This window comes from Saccostrea cucullata, unplaced genomic scaffold, assembly GCF_032062105.1.
Source record: "Saccostrea cucullata isolate Sc308-1 unplaced genomic scaffold, CSIRO_AGI_Scuc_v1 ctg6542, whole genome shotgun sequence".
Lineage (NCBI taxonomy): Eukaryota > Metazoa > Mollusca > Bivalvia > Ostreida > Ostreidae > Saccostrea > Saccostrea cuccullata.
Window position 1 is genome coordinate 1 of NW_026928749.1, and position 21,065 is coordinate 21,065.

The window sequence follows — 21,065 nt, forward strand, 5'->3', positions numbered from 1 at the left end:
AGCTGTAGTCTTAATCCACGTGGAGTTTCAAGTGAAACTTCGCAAAGACAAAACCAACAGAGGGACTTTGTGCTGTCTTTGAATTCAAACCCATATGTAGAGGAAGCTAGCGAAGAAAACCAGCAAACAAATGAATATTTATCGTTAAACATCATTTAATGACATTAGAATAATTCTTGTGCCGTAGTTCATTCAATATTCAAGAGCACGCTCTATGTACGAACAAATTAAAAAAACCGAGACAAGCTGTAGATAAAGGAGTTGACATTACAGGAATATCAACAGTCTCGATTTAAGTAAGCATTTTGCAAATCCTAAAATCGATACAATGACCTCATCAGCAAATACAATGTATCGTTAAATGGACTGACAACGTTTTTCATACAAATTATAATTTGCTTTTTTTCACGCTTTTCCGCGATATTCACTTCATACTAATTAGCTCATGACGTACGTGTTTGACCTGTGGATAGGGGATGCTTACTCATTCATGGCACCTGATCCCACCTCCGATGTTTTTGGAGTTTTGTATTTGATCTGCTCCCGATATATATTATTAAAATGTACTTTGAGCTTAAAATTGATTACAGTTCTCAGATTGGAATAAAATAAATTAAATGTGATAACATTTTGTTGAGTATTACTTTGTACATGTAAATATGAATTAAACTTTCTCTTGCACATATATGAAATAGGTATTTTTTCATAAGTGTGTACATTGCAAACTGTGGAGAAGTATTATTTGTCATCATGTGATTATGATTGATCTTTCAAATATCGATAAAGTTAGCGAATTCACATTGTCGCTAGTGTCACTTAACTTATTTTGAATGATTTAGTATAAAAGTACTTATACATTGTATTTAGAATATTTTTTTTAAAAAGAGAGAGAATAATTGATGTTCATAAGTACATGAATTCTTAGAAATTAAACCCTAAAATTATCATTAATTTACGAGCACTTTTAAATATTACAAATAAAAATATATCATGATATCTTTTCAAGGAAATTGAAATGTCATTTCCAAAAATTCCAGAGTAATTAATTGCCTATTTTTTGATCAAGGGTCAGTTTTATACCACATAATTTCCGCCCTTAGATTATTTTTCTCTCAAGTGCATTTCTAATGAAAAAAATCTGATTGTTTTGTAGCAAATTAAACTGTGCAATAAAAATTTTATCCTTAGCTTAACTGATCAAGTTCAAAAAGGCAATGAATTATTTTCTTCCTCCTCAGCGTGACCCAAAAAACACTCATCAAATATTTATCATTATAGAAATCAATGCATATTTTTGGGCATCATATCTAATACATGTATTACATAACTTAATATCATGGACTATCAACAAGTGTTGATCAATTATTGAAGATGTTTCAGATTATCCTGTTTATAATTGAAAGATCGAAGTGTTTTGTGTAATAAATGATTTCCTGTACTCATGATAAAGTGAGAAACATCCAATTCACAGAAAAAATCTATTCTCTCTGGAAACATTATGTCTATGGTCCCAATTTAACCCTTTAGTCTACATCCAACCAACCTGTGCATTAATTAAAACAAAATTACTTTCGGACTATTTTCATTAGATTATTACTCCATATAGTTATTTTAAATATTTTTAGCACGCAACTAATAGGGTTATTGCCACTTTAAAAACTAATGGTTAAGGACCGAGATGAAATAGATAGTATTGTTGTATTCAAATAATACTTTTTTGATGATGGTTATATTGTTGCAATAGGAGGACTGTCCCTCGACGCTATTTGATTGTCTGACCCTTTCTTTACATTGCATACTGATGGGTGGCGGTGCAGTCAGAATACTGGGTATAGTGATTGCCTTTCCCATTTCCGATGAGTGCTGTCCAAGAGAAAAAATAGTTTTAATACTCATCAAAAATTCCTTTCGTCAAAGCCCCTGGAATTTTCTTTCTTCTCTAGTTTTAAGTAATGAGTTTGTGTGTTTAGAAATTATGAGGAAATTTGACAGAACTTGTTGTTTTTCAAGCTTGCTTGCCTTATGAGTAAATTACTCGTAGGAACAAAAGTTGGAAAGCTAGATTATTTTATTCAGAAGAAACTGCAAAGCACAAAAAGAAATTTATTAATGCATTTTAAATGATACAATACAAATTTCTTTTTAGTAACAACAAAGATCATAAAGCATTTTCTTCTTTACATAAATTGATTTTTTCATGATTTAATCCTTCAAACATTCAAATACAATAATTTAAAAAAGATTACACATATACAATGTAAATAACAAAAAAATGGAGTTAAATAATTTTGTATAGAAAAATCATAAGCGTGTAATCAGGGAATACAGCTCCAATTTAAACCTCAGTTCAGATTTCCAAGTCAATAATACAGCTTGTGGACCTTTTTAGAACTCGTGTGACATGGTTGTATGGTAACTTGTGGAAGGTAGTTTCTAAATTTAAGTGTGCAATTAATATAATTCTTGCATAATGTTAAGAGACACAGTTTAAAGCAATATGAGTTGCATTTTGAGAATTTTATTTTGCTGGTAAAATGTGTTATTATGATTAATTTGTATGTAGTTTAAACCCTTATGACCAATAAGCCCAAAATAAAGCTTAAAAATGTTTCAGAAGAAATATTTCTGTACAACCGAATATACAGTTTTATACAAGAAAGCATTATTGTACAGGACGACAATAATTCAATTTTGCTTCAAAGCTAATAAAAAAAAATCCATCGCAAATATGATTAACAGAAGTTCATAAATGTTTTATTTTTCTGTCATTGAAATAGTTAAAGACAAATTTGCAGCAAAATTTTCCGATGTCAAACATGCAGCTCATATTGCTTTAAAGTCTACTCATCTATAGAAACGTGGGAGTATTTAAGTTCAGAATCAGTGAAAAATTTAATTTGAAGGTAAATAACAGATATAATGTAAATCTACACTTAATGTACTTTTATTATGATTTTTTTTTGCTCAGATACGCCATATATATAGCTTTAGCTGCTTACGTATCATTTTGCAAAAAATCATTTGTCACATTGAAGGGTAAATATAGCATAGTTATTTCCCCAGGATTCTGACCACAAAAACACATGTATAGCTTTTACATTAAAAATATTAAATTCATCCTTGAAAATGACATTATAACATAACATATATATTAAAAACAACAATTATATACAAATTGCAAGAACATTGTTCACAACTTTAAGAATAATACAAGATTCTATCTTTTTATGGGGACAATGAACTTAATGCGGACATATTTTATACAGATTACAAGAACATTATTCCCAGCTTTAAGAAAAATACAAAGGTTTTATCTTTTTATGGGGACAATGAACATAATAAAACTGTTTTGATACCAAATGGCAATGTACATGAAAAAAAACTTACTGAAAATAGTTGGAACAAAATTGTATAAAAAATCTCGAAAACATCATAATAAGTTATATATTAAGTATAATGAATATGTTAACTGCATACACAGGAAAAAGTGGCTTACATGATATTCATGTGATTATCTTTTAGTTTGAAAATTATGTGAAAATAATATGAAATTTATATAAATATAGTTTTATGTGAATATAATGTGAATAGAAGTTTGTATGATATTCACATAAATCTTTTTTTCATGTGAAGTTTTCTTTGCATGATATTTATGCGATATGCTCTTGATGTGAAATTTATGTCAAAATCACATGAAGTTTTCATATTAATTTCACATGGCTTGTTTTTCGTGTCTTTTTCATGCAATGAATTCACATAAAATTTATGTGAACCACTTTTGCCTGTGTAGTACTTAAAAAAATCAGCCGAAGTTTCACAATAATGATAATCAATGAGACGAAAAATTGTAATGATTAATAAGCATGATTACAGAAAGGAAGAATTTGATCATATAAAAAGTTTACAGTTTTAAAATTTTCTTCTTATTTATATTTTTGCATTAAAAAACCCAAAATAGGTATTAAAATATTTACCAATCCTCATATCTTGTTTTTATCATCTGTGTATAAATAGATTTATGATTTATAGTTTTTAAAGACATTTAAAAATGTGTATCACATTCACGTGTATTTGCATGTTTCCCGACTCTATGTGTGATTCAATAACTTAGAATGAATCTTCTGTACCATTACAACATCCTGATGTTTCAACAAGCATGGTTTTCGCTGCACCATTGTTGTCGATTGGTACATGTACTCCTACAGTACATGATGTAACTGAAAAAAGGAATCCACTATCTATCAATTTCAAAATAATATCCAAATCGATAAAACATTGTCATTGAATTATTCTTTAAATTTTTAACAACGCTTGATATTTGTAGAATAAAAGTATACAGTTGTACCTGATACTAGTACTTCTTGTGATGCTTGTCTGGAATTCTTGGAATTCTGTTTGAAGTAAAGGATGATGAATAAGACTGATACTAGTACTGCTATTGCTATATAAGATATAGCAATATAGGAGCAACCTTCACATCTGTAAAGAATCAAAATAATAAACTGTACTTGAGTGACATACGATCCATCCTCAATGAAGCCTTTCTTTGTGTACTGTAAAAATCCGAGAGTTGACCCAGAAGTAATGCCAGGACTTCGATAAAATATTTTATATTCCAATGTTTTCAAGAAAATATGATGTATAAATATCCTTATCTTTGTCTTTTCTCTAAATTTTCATTCCAATATATGAAATACTTTTTAAAACATTAATATAAAGTTATAAACACAGCGTTAGATAGTGTCTATCGACGCACGGCCAGAATTATACCAAAGCCATTATATGACATTACTTTTCGACATTCATTTTCATTTGTCATGCATATCTTTTAATTTTCACATGTATTTCATCTTTCATATTCTTTAATGCCACTTTGCTATAAATCGTCTTGCTTAGAGTTGTAGTTTTGAAGTTATTTAAACTTTGTCAAAATGTTTATCCAAATTTAAAATTCATGTATTCCTTTTTGCGTTTATCCTATTCATCATCAGACTCAAAATTAGTGTCCGAGAACGTCATAACACTGTTGTCATATCCTTGCCATGCGTGGATGGACACGACCTAATGTTACGTTTATTCCAATATTTGATAAAAATATTGCACGTAACTGAATGAAATTTTAGAACAAAAGTCATTATAAATGGAGGTAATAGTATAATTATTTAAAAATTTTGATGTAACTTTCGAGTATCAAATATTTCATAGCAGTTGTGACATTATTTTTGGATCAAAAGGTTATGACATTTTATTTCTAAGTCATAAATATTACATATACTTCAGTCTTGCATTAAACCAGCTATAAATACCTTGAAGATTGAAAATGTTGTCGTTCTTTGCGGATGGTTCCATTTTCCTGCAAATGTATTGTTTCGTTGATATCGGATAGAGAGAAATCCTTCTCATCTTGGGTAATGTTATTAACATATGTGGTTGAGGTCTTAGGATCTTTCGTATCACTGTCCTTGTCCTTGCTTTGTCTTAACCCCTTGTAACACACAGACCCATCTAATTTGAATAAAAGGAATTGCAATCTATTACAATCTTGAGCATGTTGAGTACAATAATTCAATTTCTTTTTTATATTTCATGTTTCAGTCTTTTGGGTTTTTTTTTTTGTTTTTGTTTTTTTTTGTTTTTTGTTAAATGCTAGTAAATTTGATTTATTGATTTGTCCGAAAGAGAAAAGTTTTTCCAATAGCAATCGTCAATTTAAGAAATTAACAATTTTTAAACCTTCTCACAAATAGGTCATGATAACTTATTTTTTCTAGTTTCTAAATTTTCAATCTATTTTCTCATCAAAAGCGATTTATTTACCGCCTTTATTGTTTTAATAATTTCTATTTTCTGATAAATTATCGTATCAAATAAACTGTATCGATGCATATTATTAAAATGATTTTTTATTCAGAAAATTACTGTTTTTATCTTTAACAATGCTTAGGAATATACTGATATACCTTCGTCCTATACACCGATTCTTAACACTGATTTCACTTTTCAGATGCATATGAAAACTCACATTTATACGAGGCCGTGGAGTTGTAAACAAATGGACAAGTCCCCATGCAGCTTTTCTGTTTTTGTGGTTGAATTCCTCCCAGGCCATCATTGTATTCAGCACAAAATTCTACAAAAAATTCAGATGTAAGTGTTAAATTGTAAGAAGAGCGCTTAAAAAAAGAAAAAGGCAAAAAGAAGACTTTTATAAACCATAATCGAAATTAACTTTTTTTTTCAATGATCAATATAACATATGATAACTATACAAAACACTCCATTTCCTTACCACCGATTATCTTGGTCACTGGTGAACATACTTCAACAAAGCCTGTTCCACGGTCATTGAGCACACAATGGTATTCTAATTGTTCACCAAAGGAACTGGAAAAATCTTGACAGTGTTTAATTTTTGCTCGTTTTATTATGTATTCTTTTGTCGTAGGGCACATTGACACATTTCTAGCAGACTCTTGAATTCCTTTATATTTTTTAGCGGGTACCTTTTGGCAGAAAAAAAATATTAATGATCAGTATATATTAATAAAAGCAATATGAAAGATACAGAAAGCCCAGTAACATATAATATTTAATGAGGTTATTTTCTTCCTTTTCTTTATTTTGTTTTACAATTTTTTTTATAAGTTTACTCCTGTAGCTGATGGTAATAGCATCATAAACATAAAGGCACAGCATAGTGTTTGCCAAATCACTGGTTTAATTTTTCCTCCTTTGAAGAAGTAATAAAGAAGTGGCAACTCTGAAAGTATTACAAAAGTTAATATTATGAGGACTTAGTTTATATTATTAGTGCTTCATTTTAATCAAATTGGAAATGCTTACACATTGAATAAAACATGTTTCTTGCGTTGCTGCTTAAGCTATTTACATATTCAAGTTAGAGTAGTAAAGACATTTTAATCCTTTTTTTTTTTTGCATTTTCAGTTTTTAAAAAGAAATATGTAACTATACCCAAGTCAGTTTCTCTGGGTGTATCATAGTTGTTTATAATTGAAGACGTTTCTGTGGTGTGATTCTCAAACATTTTTGCAGGTTTACTGAGTGATGGTCTGGCATATGGTGTATTCATCTCCCTTTTCTTTTCCTTTCTGGACTTCCCATAACCAGTTGATGTATCGTTTTTACATATGGTAACTTTCTTTGTCAGACCTTTGATTTCATCATCTCTTCCTTTGAGGTCATGATCTTTTCTCTGTTTCGGTCTCCTGTTAGGAGGTCTTATGGCAATCTTTAATGTGTACTCCAAACTTTTCTTTGCTTCTCGGGGAATATGGCATTCGTTCAAAGGAAGGTTGTTTTCTCCAAATGTGTACTGCAATCCTTGGCACTTTTTCAGATGTATCATGGATGGCAAGTTTTTCTTTTTGCAGACAGGTGCTAGTAATGTTTTCAATGTTCCCTCAAAATTTTTAGTTTCAAATTTCTCGTTTAACTTTTCAGCATTGGCGTTTTTGATAGGTATTAAGGAAATACTAAAGAGCTTTTCTGGCATCATTAAAATTTCCTCTACAATGTGCATTTCTCTGTATTCCCGAGTCTGGCAACATCCCCGGCTGTCGATGCAACAAATAATTTCTGTTTCTAGTCCAGAGTTAGTGAATTTATGGCGAACTAACTCTGAAAATCCATGAGAACATTTGTGAACAAGTAATAAGTTGATATTGGACATGTTGGAGTCAGATAGAGAGAAAATATGCTAGTTTTTATCCCCAAGAAACTGAATGGTGTACTAGTAAATATAGCATATCAAGAGAGAAAACAGAGGAATTACAACCGTGGATCATATTATGATGGATGTAATATTAACTCTCTAATAAACAATCGGAAAATATTTTAATATTTCCTATCTTTGAGTACTATTAACTTTTAATTTGATCTGACAGAGACAGTATGATGAAATGTAGTTAGGTGTCTAATATTGAGACTTTATCGTTTGATCACTCGATGATACCACCTCATTTTTAACTAATTAGACATAGATAAGTACTAATTCATAAAAGGTCCATATACTAAAATTACTACCAATGTTGAAATTGATATCATGTTAAAGAATTTTTTCTTAAAAAAAAAAATCACATTTTGTGTTTAATATCTTTACCATTGCAGGTTAAAGAATGCCAATAGCAATAATCACACTGTTTTCCTTGAGTGTTGAAAAATGTTGCTGTTCTGACATGATTTTGGACTTGAACATACATAACTTCTACTGTCCATTGGTTTTCAACTGAAATATACAAAAGGTGTTCTGTACAAATTATTCCTTATACTTATATAAATGTTATAGTAATAATATTTGAATTCAAAGAATAATAGTGCTTTCTTTTTTATAAAAAAAGATATGTACAAATTGTTTGTCGTCCATGCCAGTAATCCTTTTGCAAAAAACAAATGGTACGATTCTTGTAGAGATAAACTACAGTTATGATGCGCCATTTGACCAAGAATTGTTGTTGAAATTCCAGGAAGGCAGCCACTGTTCCACTTCGGATTGCTGAATCTGTATATAAAACAAACATAATATAATAAAAATTAAACTATCATTTGCATTGAAACATGTTATTAAAAAATCATACATACACTGATCTATAAACACGGAAAGGGGAGCTGAATGATGTATGTTACACCTGAAAAGGTACTTGTAGTCTCCAACTATTGATCGTATTTTTTATGGGAACATCCTGAAGTTTACATTTTAATTAACAATTTTATTTATTGATTCCAGAAAATTTTATTTTGCTACTTTAAAAAATAAGGAATTTGCCGAATGTGTTTTGTGTCCCTTTTCCATGAATGCCACAATGTGTAATAAATGTTAGCATCCTGAGATTATATTGATTTTTTTCGTCAGTGAAAGTAAATAATTTGTATTTATACTCAATCTCTTGAAGGTCATTGCTATAAGAGTTTGTTTAATGTTTAAATAATGACCAGAATGTAATAGTTTCCATGGGAATGGTACCCATTTTATAGACAAATATGATATATCTGAACATACCCTTTCTATATCTGTTCTCCTTGATCTCTCTTCCAAAAACCTGATGTTGAACCTGGTATATATTGCAAATAAATTTACATATTACCATTGAATGGTCCATATCTAAGTGTTGCTAAGTCCGTGGTGTTTAGACGAAATTCCTTGATCATGCAATCCGAAGTCTCGACAAAAGTGATTTCTGGTTTCTTGATAGTAGGTAAATCACATCTTGTTGAAAGGATGTATGTCCCAATGTCATCTAAAAGATATACAAACATGTATAGAATAAAAATGCACGTTAACTTTTCTGTTAAATAACCATTTTCTCTAATCAATCAATCGATGCATAACTGTATATATTTTTTCATTTAACAATAATAGGTAAATTTGGTTAATATTTTCTCATTTTAATTGTTGAAAACATTCTTTATTATTCTTTAATAAACTAACATGTTCCAGTGGTCAGAAGCTTTGCATTTTGTGCTACATGAAGGCTGTTTGGGAGCCTTTGTAATTTTCTTTTCATTACGTGTATTGTTCTATGTACTGCATCTGCAGAAGTCTTGAAACAAGAGACAAAATACCCTTGGAAAAGAATTTGATCTTTGCCGATTCCATTTTCTACAATGAAGATATATTAGAGATATAAGATAAGATAAGATAAGATAAGATAAGATAAGATAAGATAAGATAAGATATTCTTTATTTCCTCCAAATTAATGGAGAGTTTGTATGAATTAACAGATAATTAACTAATTAACAACAAAAATTGCAAAAAAGAAAACATATATATATATGTACAATTTTCTGCTAGGACATTACAGGTTTCGACAGTCTATGGCAAACAGACTTTTGTTTTTATAAACTGTTGAGGCAACTATTATCATTATGCATTTCCATTTTGTGAATGATATGTTTTCAAAACATGTGCCTTGAACACACCCCATTAAAGATAAAAACTGTAGTTCAGGATCTTGATCCTCAAACAAAACATACTCATTTACATCAAGTATATCTAAAATGTCCTCAAACATATTTTCTCTGTCGTCTAATAGTGTAAAGCAACTTAACATCAAGTGCATATTATAGTTACTTGTTAGCTTATTACAAAATTGACAAAATTTACAAACAATTTTCATCGATGAAACCTGAATCAAAAAATTGATTAATAATCTTTTTGAGGGATCTTCTCTAGCAATCTGCCACAATTTATTTGGGTTCAACATAGTATGTATTTTACTGAAAAAAGACATATCAGGATCTACAGACAGAGCAGCACGCCATTGATTTTCCTCTGCTGTCCATATTGTTTTGATAATCATTCTTGAAAATTCCTTTTTACTGTATAGAATGCTACAATTGTTTTCAAACATATCTAAGAGATTGTATTTGCTAGCCGTTTGTAACATGTTTTTGGTTACAAAAAATTTTTCAGATACATGAATATCAGAAATAAACTTATAGATCTGATAATGTACAGAGTTTTGTTCTGACCTATGGAGTCTACCAAGGAAAAGTAGGCGACATTTATCAATGTAGCCCTGTATGGTCCACAGTCCAATATTCGATATGCTTGAAAGCGATGGAGAAAACTTTGAGAATCCTTGAATAATCCTGGCGAAGTGTCTTTGAACATATTCAAGTTGTTGCATGTCTGTTAGTGGTAATAAAGGCCATATCTCGCAAGAGTAGAGGGCAGACGGTAGCACGACCCGTTTCCATATTTTTGCGGATACAACGGGATGAATATCAGAGTTATTAACACCAATAGAATATAAAGAGTGGTACAATGAAGATATATTAGAGATATATATTTTTTGGTTTTTTGTTAGACATTTGATAGTTAAAAAGATATTCAAATGTACTGTATGCAGCCCTTGAAGATACCTGCAATGGTAGAAATCACGAAATACATAAACCCTTCTGATCGAGCAGCAAGAACCGAGTTTGTTTCCCCCTTCTCAGAAAAAGTGGAAACTGTAAAACAAGATGCTACATGAGAAATACGTCGATTTTTTTAAATTTATCATTTATCACCCATTAATGAAAAATTTAAAAATAAATTACCTTTTTCCCCCTGTAGAACATAATTGTGCCTAAATTCTACACAGAGAAAGCAAAATAAAAATCAGGGATTTAATATTAGCCACTGTATATCTTATTTTGTTAGGTTAACTTAGTTTAGTAACTAATTGAAGACTCAAAAGCTCTGTTGTTATTGTACGAATTACACATGTATTCCTCTGTTACTCGACATTTTTACTCACAGACTTAAATTACTGTATGTAATATTATTATCAGTTATTGGAATACCCATAAATTAATTTATTCGACAAATACAACAATCTCATTTCTCCAAATTTATATTTATTGGAGTATGATTTGGTATTTCTTTTCCATGTAAATTATTTATTTTTGTAAGGCGCTTGGTTTGAACAAAATTTATTACACTGTATATATATATATATATATATATATATATATATATATATATATATATATATATATATATATATATATATATATATATATAAAGCACTAAAAATGACCAACGAAAAAGTCATAAGAACAAGGGAAAAAGAGACACAAAAACAACTAGCACTACTACTAAACTACTAAACACTATATATTTACAAACTTAGTTACTTAGTTGCTTAACTTATAAACTTAGTTGAATTGGAAATTTTTACGAACCCTATTCATGAAAGAAAACCGGTCTGCTATGAATTACGTCCGGTCTATCGGGTATACTCGGGTGAAGTGCGATTTACATAATTGAACGAATTAATTATGCTAATTAATTACGACAATCAGTAAATCGTACATTGTTTCATTCTCTCAAAATGGCGTAACTATACTTGATAAAGAATAATCAAAGAAAAATGATATAGCAAGGATATTTTAAAATATGAATTATGATCTATAATAAATTTTGAAATATTTTAGGACTTGTTATCGGAAAAAATAATTAACAAAGGCGTAAGCAATTCATAGTTAAGTGGGTTGTTCGAGAGTTGGTGACGCAAATTAACTGTAGAGTTTACACTAAATTGAGAGAATAATCTTGTTTAGTATCTTCAGGAATTGGGTCTAGTTTACGTTCATTCTGGTGAAGTCATTCAGTTTGTTAATACCATTAGGGCGGAATGACTTCAATCTGTGCATCCAGAACTTTTCTTTGCTTTTTCTCTGAGCGTCTGTCCATCTTGGGTTATGGTCAATCACCAATACTGTCATGTCCTCCCATTTGTGACCCTCGAGGTTGAAATGTTCCCCAACGGGTTCATTGAGTTTTTTGGTCCTAATGGTCGAACGGTGGTTATTGACTCTCCTGCGGAGATCTCCTGTTTCACCAATATACTGTTTGGAGCAAACTTTGCAACTGATGAGATAATTGCAGTTGTCAGTATGACAGGACAAATTCCTTAGTATTTTGTAGCTGCGGCCTGTAACAGGGCTGTTAAAACTGTCTGTGTCAGGTGCTGTGCTTACAAAGAAGACATCTTCTGTCAGAGCAAGTTTTAAAGGCCCCGTTAGGTAATGGGTTGTCCAGTCTGGTTCTTACTACCATGTCCTTCAGGTTCCTTGGGCGTCTGTATGCAGCCAATGGGGGTTCCTTAAAGACCTCTGCCATTCGTTTGTTTGAATGGAGAATTGGTAGGTTCTTTTGAAGGATACCGCTAAGGTTCTTAAGGACGGGATGGTATGTGGTTAGCAGAGGGACCCTGCCGCTATTGTCTTTCTCCTTGTAGCGTAATAGGTTTTGCCTGTCATGTCCCGCCATCTCGTCAATAGCTGTTTGTATGGTGCGGGCATTGTAGCCTCTTTTGCACAAGTGGGACTTCAGAAGACCACTTTGCTCCTGATATAAGGCAGGAGAAGAACAGATGCGTCGAATTCTGGTGGCTAGACCCTTAGGCACTCCCTTAAAAGTGTGTGGGGGATGACAGCTAGTAGGCATAAGATATAGGTGGGAGTCTGTGGGTTTGGTGTGGAGACTGAATTCCATTTCACCATCAATCAGGGTAGATGTAGTATCTAGGAATACGTTTTTCGAATTAGATACGTCTACTGTAAATTTGATCGACTGATGAAAGGTGTTGGCAAACGTAATGAATGCCTCGAGGGTCTCGCGACATTCCACCCACTTCATCTCTATATCGTCAATGAAACGCAACCAGCTATGGGGCCTAAATGGTGCTTGAAGTAACAAGTTGCGTTCCATTCTGCCCATGAAGACATTGGCATAAGACGGTGCCATTTTCGTACCCATAGCAGTGCCATTAACCTGCAGGTAATGTTCTCCATTAAACATGAAGTTGTTGAACTTGAGAACATGTTCAAGGAGCATAGCAAGGGACTCGGTAGAAGGAATTTGTATGGATCTACTATCCCAGACTTCCCTACAGGCTTCGATACCCTCGTCGTGCGGAATATTGGTGTACAAAGATGTGACGTCCATAGTCACGAGGAGGGTATGATCAGGGAGGCCAGTAGAGGGCGTCTTGTTAATGTAGTCCGTGGTGTCCTTGAGATAGGATGGCAAACTCTCTACGTGTGGACGGAGATGTAAATCAATGAATTCAGAAATTTTCTCCGTGGGGTGTCCAATTGCGCTGACAATTGTCCTGGTCTACAGTCAATAGGATTTAAGGTCTCATAGACGTTGATACCAATCTCATCTTTCTCAAACATATCGTCAAGAGTTTTGGTAATGGCGGTGGAGAATTCTTTAGTAGGGTCAGAGTCCAGTTTCTTATAGAAACATTTAAACTTCTAAAGGAAGAACACCAAAAATCAATAAAAACTGAACACCGGGTCTCCAGTTTACAGACCTACTTAGAGTGTGACATTATACCGAAAGGCTTTCAGATAAGTGTTACACCTAACATAGGGCCAATCTCCAAACGCTTTCAGGAACGCTGGGACGTTATTACAAAGAGATGTTCTAAACAATTGATGTCACTCTGTCTTTCTTGGGATATCCACAAGTTAGGACAATTGAAGAGTGAGATCAAGTCCTTAGAATCATCCCTCAACGATATCATATCCCAGGCCGATCTTGATGAAGCCCATAATATTATAGACACCTATAATATGGCCCTAACAAATAAAGTCAACAAGACTCAAAAAAAGAAATTTCTCCGCGACAGTGTTCCACAGTCTAGGAACAACTGGTCAGAGGTCAGTTAACAAAACACGTAAACCCCACTCGAGACGCTTTAAACGCATTAAGACAATCGCGAGGGACGGACCCATACAAACTCTTGACGTCTGCCCAGTGCTCAGTACATCTAGTGCTCCTCTCTCCGAATCGGAGACCTCACTTCTTTCCAAGGGGCTAAATTTCTGCCCCACGCCACATGAGGTCGACGAAAAACAAGTCAGAGAGGACACCCAAGCATTCTTCCGGAGACTTCGTTTGAAGGAGCACTACTCTAGAAAAGACTCCGAAGTAAATTCATACGACTCTTCCAAGCCAGATTTACACGACCTAGAGGAACACAAACTCTATAAGCCCAAGAGTGACTGGGAACCTGCACCGGGCAAATGCGGCGCGCTTGAGTCGTATATTGACGCCGTTGAGTCAGACATAGAGAAGCTCCTTTCAATGCCAGACAAGACTCCCCACAATTTGAGTAATGAAGAGAGATCTGCCTTACAATCATTAAAAAATCGGGATGACATTGTAATCAAGAAAGCAGACAAAGGATCTACAGTTGTAGTAATGGATAAAGTGACTTACATGGCGGAGGCCCAAAGAAAACTCTCAGACGAACGTTTCTATAAGAAACTGGACTCTGACCCTACTAAAGAATTCTCCACCGCCATTACCAAAACTCTTGACGATATGTTTGAGAAAGATGAGATTGGTATCAAAGTCTATGAGACCTTAAATCCTATTGACTGTAGACCAGGACAATTCTATCTGCTTCCTAAAATACACAAAGAAGGCATGCCAGGTCGCCCCATTGTCAGCGCAATTGGACACCCCACGGAGAAAATTTCTGAATTCATTGATTTACATCTCCGTCCACACGTAGAGAGTTTGCCATCCTATCTCAAGGACACCACGGACTACATTAACAAGACGCCCTCTACTGGCCTCCCTGATCATACCCTCCTCGTGACTATGGACGTCACATCTTTGTACACCAATATTCCGCACGATGAGGGTATCGAAGCCTGTAGGGAAGTCTGGGATAGTAGATCCATACAAATTCCATCTACCGAGTCCTTTGCTAAGCTCCTTGAACATGTTCTCAAGTTCAACAACTTCATGTTTAATGGAGAACATTACCTGCAGGTTAATGGCACTGCTATGGGTACGAAAATGGCACCGTCTTATGCCAATGTCTTCATGGGCAGAATGGAACGCAACTTGTTACTTCAAGCACCATTTAGGCCCCATAGCTGGTTGCGTTTCATTGACGATATAGAGATGAAGTGAGTGGAATGTCGCGAGACCCTCGAGGCATTCATTACGTTTGCCAACACCTTTCATCAGTCGATCAAATTTACAGTAGACGTATCTAATTCGAAAAACGTATTCCTAGATACTACATCTACCCTGATTGATGGTGAAATGGAATTCAGTCTCCACACCAAACCCACAGACTCCCACCTATATCTTATGCCTACTAGCTGTCATCCCCCACACACTTTCAAGGGAATGCCTAAGGGTCTAGCCACCAGAATTCGACGCATCTGTTCTTCCCCTGCCTTATATCAGGAGCAAAGTGGTCTTCTGAAGTCCCACTTGTGCAAAAGAGGCTACAATGCCCGCACCATACAAACAGCTATTGACGAGATGGCGGGACATGACAGGCAAAACCTATTACGCTACAAGGAGAAAGACAATAGCGGCAGGGTCCCTCTGCTAACCACATACCATCCCGTCCTTAAGAACCTTAGCGGTATCCTTCAAAAGAACCTACCAATTCTCCATTCAAACAAACGAATGGCAGAGGTCTTTAAGGAACCCCCATTGGCTGCATACAGACGCCCAAGGAACCTGAAGGACATGGTAGTAAGAACCAGACTGGACAACCCATTACCTAACGGGGGCTTTAAAACTTGCTCTGACAGAAGATGTCTTCTTTGTAAGCACAGCACTGACACAGACAGTTTTAACAGCCCTGTTACAGGCTGCAGCTACAAAATACTAAGGAATTTGTCCTGTCATACTGACAACTGCATTTATCTCATCAGTTGCAAAGTTTGCTCCAAACAGTATATTGGTGAAACAGGAGATCTCCGCAGGAGAGTCAATAACCACCGTTCGACCATTAGGACCAAAAAACTCAATGAACCCGTTGGGGAACATTTCAACCTCGAGGGTCACAAATGGGAGGACATGACAGTATTGGTGATTGACCATAACCCAAGATGGACAGACGCTCAGAGAAAAACAAAGAAAAGTTCTGGATGCACAGATTGAAGTCATTCCGCCCTAATGGTATTAACAAACTGAATGACTTCACCAGAATGAACGTAAACTAGACCCAATTCCTGAAGATACTAAACAAGATTATTCTCTCAATTTAGTGTAAACTCTACAGTTAATTTGCGTCACCAATTCTCGAACAACCTACTTAATTATGTATTGCTTACTCTTTTGTGAATTATTTTTTCCCGTTAATTAGTCCTAAAACATTTCAAAATTTATAATTTATCATAATCCATATGTTAAAATATCCCTGCTATATAATTTTTCTTAGGTTATTCTTCATCAAGTATAGTTACGCCATTTTGAGAGAATGATACAATGTACGATTTACTGATCGTCGTAATTAATTAGCATAATTAATTCGTTCAATTATGTAAATCGCACTTCTCCCGATTATACCCGATAGACCGGACGTATTTCATAGCGGTCCGGTTTTCTTTCTATAATAGTGTTCGTAAAAATTTCCAATTCAACATGTAACTAAGTTTGTAAATATATAGTGTTTAGTAGTTTAGTAGTAGTGCTAGTTGTTTTTGTTTCTCTTTTTCCTTTGTTCTTATGACTTTTTAACTTTTTTCTTTGTCCTGAGGAAGGGACAGGGCGTCCCGAAAATTTGACAATTTTTATTGTTCGTGTCGTTGGTTATTTTTAGTGCTTTATATAAATTTCCATCCGTGACCTTGTATCTACTTGGTAGATCCGACATTTAGGATATACATTGTTGTTGGTTTTTTAGTGCTTTATATATATATATATATATATATATATATATATATATATATATATATATATATATATATATATATATATATATATATATATACACACACACAATCGGATTGGGCACAAGTTCTAAAAACATAAAGAGGCTGGGGGGGGGGTGGCAGCTATTTTCAGACTATTTCGATCTCCTTTTAAAGAAGAGCTCCATATAAAGATATAGAAAATGATCAAATTTCAAAGCTAAAATTTTTGAAATTTTTCCTTGCCTTATGATAGTTGACCACTTAAGATACCATATCTAAAAAACTAAGTAAAATCCGGTGGCTAATTTGTGATTAATTTATTGACCCCCAGCCTCCTTAAATCGCCCTCTCCCTATAGCGAACGCTATTTCTCTCTTACATTGTATGGAAATCGCCAAACATTTCATACAAAGAAAACATACCCTCTTCTACTGCAACTGCTTCATCCTGGCTCCCACTATCATCCTAAAAGAGTCCTTCATTATATTACATTACTAATAAGCTTTTTACTGTTTTATTCTTATATTGATTTTAATGATAAGTATACCGGCATGATAGAAACTCCCCACAGACCCAATTAATGTAAATATTGCTCTAATGATTCTGCAAACACCATCATCTTTAAAAATATAATATTGGAAATGTTTCATATATTATCTATACATTGTTTTAAATGTTAATACTTACAATTGTCTCTTTGGGCCACTGTGCTTGAATTGTTGAAATTTCAAAATCCCAAAAGTCTGAAAAAGAATTTTTTAAAAAATGAAGAAAAAAATCACTGAACTAAGATACAATACATATAGCAAATTTGTTTGAAATTTGGCCATTTGTTCTCATGAAGATATCGAAAACTTAAAAGTTTGCAGTCAGACGCCGGACAAAATGTGAACAGAAAAGCACACTTGACCTTCAGGTTAAAAAGAATGAATAAATATGTTACATGTATTTAACATGCTAATTTGGTCTAATTTCTAATGAATCCTTACAAATTACTTTAAAATGTTTCAGTAAAATGCCCAGTTGCTAGTATATTCTCTACTGATCTTTTCTTAAAGATTAACATCGGTATTATTAAAAAAAAAATTGTATCGTTTATGTTTAAAACATTTGGCTTTTGCTTAGTTCACATGTTAAATACTTTCCTAAAGTAAATAGACTGACCTAAGTCTGAACCAAACATATCCATGGAAGCAATTCTCTCATCTTCTTCATTATCGTACGTTTGAGTTCCCTGTATATAACAAAACAATTACAAACATTCACAAGAAAAAAATCATTGAAAACTTGAAGCAAAGGATATACCGGTATTCTTCATGTGAAATATCTTCATTTGAGTTTTTTTAAAATGCTTTCTATGTAATTAGGAAGGATATACTTTGAATCTTCAAAGCACATTCAAAATTATATAAAAGATATATTGCATACTTAAAATTGTTCATAATTCTGGTTTTAGAATTAATCTTTTTAAATTTCTAAATATACTTTTTATAATGAAACTTACCGCATTGCTTATTTGCACCTTTGGTGGAATCCAAATGTCTCCAACTGCAACATCAGATATAAAAGGTCATATAAAAGCTATAACCTCATTCTTTATAAAAGGGAAAATATCAAATAATGGATGATCGATTATCTGAAAATGTGTTTCTTTCAATAATAAACAATCGATTTAAGGTCTTTTTTTGTGCATCGAAACCACGTTAAATATGGCGGACACAAATACGGTAATAATAAACCTGCTTTGACAATTCAGGATACTTTTTGAACCCCCTTATTATGAGGTGTGACATTGATTGCTAATTTGCATGTAGAATGATATTTATTTTGTTTCTTCTCGGTTTTACATTTGCTTCTAAAACAATCAAAGGAATTATTTAAACTGGTTGATTGTAGTGTTGTATACGAGATGTAAATAGTGAAGTATAGGAAAACAAAATTAGTCACGTACTCTACATTGAAAAAAGTTTATTATTAAGAGTAGTGTCATTGACACTTTGTTTAAGTACCTTTCAGGCGGATCATCAGGACCCGTAAACTCAATAACGAAATTTTCAGTAAACAAGTAAACAGATTTATTTGAAATAAAGAACACTGCATTGAAGATGTAAATGCAAAAGAAATTGAAAATTGCCCTGGTGAAACAATTTTATAAAGGGATGATAATATATACATCATTTTCCTCGAAAGGGTAAAAAAGAAGTCGAATTTCGTTTTAGCAGACCTATCTTCATATGAAGAAGTTTTTAAACATCTACTAAATAAAGAAGTCTCGTGATTTGGCCTTCAGTTCATCATTTAGATATTTTGATAACGTTTGAGTAAATTAACCATTAATTTTGAAGTTAGTGAACAGTAATTGAGCTCGAAAGTCCATTATTGAAAGAATACAATTTGGAGCAATACAAACGCCATCATCTCCAAGCTAAGAGGACGAATCAAATGCTTGGATTTGCTAAATCATAACAAGGAGAAATCGGCGGGTGAGATCGGTAGACAAGCAATGTTTACTCCTACTTGGCATCTTTTCCCACCTCTAATGTTTATCGTTATATAATCACACATAAAAAATATTTATAATTTAATTACCTTGTTTGACATTGCATTCACACAAATTTGATTTCTTTTCTCTGAACTTCTTATTCTTCCAACGAGACAAAGAGAAGACTGCATGGAAGATTTTCTGTCAGATAGATATATCTAAATTTGATTTTCTGCTTATTTTCCTAAAATACGATATTTTCAAATTGAGAGAGAGAGAGAGAGAGAGAAAGAGAGAGATTCTTTGCAAATAATAATGTTCAAATTTTTAACATCTATTCATTTAAGAAAAAAAATACGTCACCCATTTCAACTCTCTTCTTTCGGTTTGAATGATAATATTGCGTAGTAAATTTCTATCTAATATAAACTACTATAAAGAGCTAAATAAATCCTTACCAGTACATTTATAACAATGTTTACATTGTTCCAAACCAGAATTTCCATATATTCCTGTAAATGCAGCATCTTTGTAATTGTATATTAGTAAAAAGAAGCTTTATTTGAGGAAGAGCTCTCTTGGTCCGAATCTGTACCTTTATCAGCAGTACTAAATTTAGGTAAGGGGATTTTCTTTTTTCCTAATTTGAATAGAGATTTATGTTTTAATGCTTTTTATTACTAATATATAGAAATTAATCATGCATAATAATTTGCGACAATTAAATACAAAGTCGACTTATTTTTATAATTATTTATTTTATTATTAAATAATTCTTAACAATATTCTTGATTTATATGTTTCTAAATTTAGCGAATGCACAGAGGCCTTTTTATCTGCTGAGGTGTTATATATATCAAGAAACGTTTGTTCCTATTTGTCCCGAAGCGATGAAGGAACTTATTAGAAATAATTAATACATGAACGAGTTAAACAATTTAAAATTTTAAACACACACTGATACAGATATTCTTAATGCAAAAATTCCCCAAAATCTATTTTTAAATCATTGAAAATTTCTAGACGGGACATATAGATTTTTATAATGATTTAATTATATATAAAAAGTGTTATTTTTCTAGCTTTGTTTTGTTTCTTTTTTAAAAGTAGGTATGCGCTTTAATATATTTTACATTAGTTAAAGGAGACTAATTTTACATTCACCATCCTTAAGCGGTATAAGAAACGAAAGTTAAATTTAGTGCTATTTTTAGAATGCGATTGCCCCAGGTAAATAAAAAATATTTATACACTTTTATGAACATAAGGAGGTCGGATACTGATATTTAAAATCCTAAAAAAAAATTTCCACCATATTGCTAGTACATACACACATAGTTTGATTCAAAATCAAAAGTATGTGGGTCAAACATTACTTTGTTTCGCACAGT

At 32.7% G+C, this 21,065-nt stretch overlaps 3 protein-coding genes across 3 annotated transcripts; 1 reads left to right on the forward strand and 2 right to left on the reverse strand.

The window, feature by feature from the left end:
- Positions 1 to 1,779: 1,779 nt before the first annotated feature.
- LOC134278635 (uncharacterized) lies at positions 1,780 to 6,531 on the reverse strand (the record flags this gene model as incomplete). The annotated part of the gene is made up of 5 exons (XM_062760935.1): positions 6,290 to 6,531; positions 6,023 to 6,130; positions 5,307 to 5,505; positions 4,359 to 4,479; positions 1,780 to 1,863 (listed from the first exon to the last, which is right to left on the reverse strand). Coding segments are annotated over exons 1-5 (675 nt in total), but the record flags the coding sequence as incomplete, so codon positions are not given.
- Positions 6,532 to 13,332: 6,801 nt separating this feature from the next.
- On the forward strand, positions 13,333 to 16,752 carry LOC134278632 (uncharacterized). The gene is made up of 3 exons (XM_062760932.1): positions 13,333 to 13,471; positions 14,150 to 15,202; positions 16,718 to 16,752. Exons 1-3 carry the CDS (start codon positions 13,333 to 13,335, stop codon positions 16,750 to 16,752), a joined length of 1,227 nt encoding a protein of 408 aa, XP_062616916.1.
- An 815-nt stretch (positions 16,753 to 17,567) lies between these two features.
- Positions 17,568 to 20,201, reverse strand: LOC134278633 (uncharacterized). The gene is made up of 6 exons (XM_062760933.1): positions 20,133 to 20,201; positions 19,782 to 19,875; positions 18,697 to 18,740; positions 18,357 to 18,426; positions 17,880 to 17,935; positions 17,568 to 17,657 (listed from the first exon to the last, which is right to left on the reverse strand). Exons 1-6 carry the CDS (start codon positions 20,199 to 20,201, stop codon positions 17,568 to 17,570), a joined length of 423 nt encoding a protein of 140 aa, XP_062616917.1.
- Between the last annotated feature and the right edge of the window lie 864 nt (positions 20,202 to 21,065).

What these genes read in the sequence shown, in the direction of transcription:
- LOC134278632 (XM_062760932.1), top strand. Translation starts at nt 13,333, where the DNA reads ATGTTCAAGGAGCATAGCAAGGGACTCGGTAGAAGGAATTTGTATGGA. An exon ending in CGTCCATAGTCACGAGGAGG is followed by an intron (nt 13,472 to 14,149) that starts GTATGATCAGGG and finishes TCTCCGCGACAG; the next exon opens with TGTTCCACAGTCTAGGAACA. An exon ending in CTGTAGGGAAGTCTGGGATA is followed by an intron (nt 15,203 to 16,717) that starts GTAGATCCATAC and finishes AATTTTTCTTAG; the next exon opens with GTTATTCTTCATCAAGTATA.
- LOC134278633 (XM_062760933.1), bottom strand. Translation starts at nt 20,201, where the DNA reads ATGCTGCATTTACAGGAATATATGGAAATTCTGGTTTGGAACAATGTA. An exon ending in ACATTGTTATAAATGTACTG is followed by an intron (nt 19,876 to 20,132) that starts GTAAGGATTTAT and finishes TCTATCTGACAG; the next exon opens with AAAATCTTCCATGCAGTCTT. An exon ending in AGGTGCAAATAAGCAATGCG is followed by an intron (nt 18,427 to 18,696) that starts GTAAGTTTCATT and finishes TGTTATATACAG; the next exon opens with GGAACTCAAACGTACGATAA.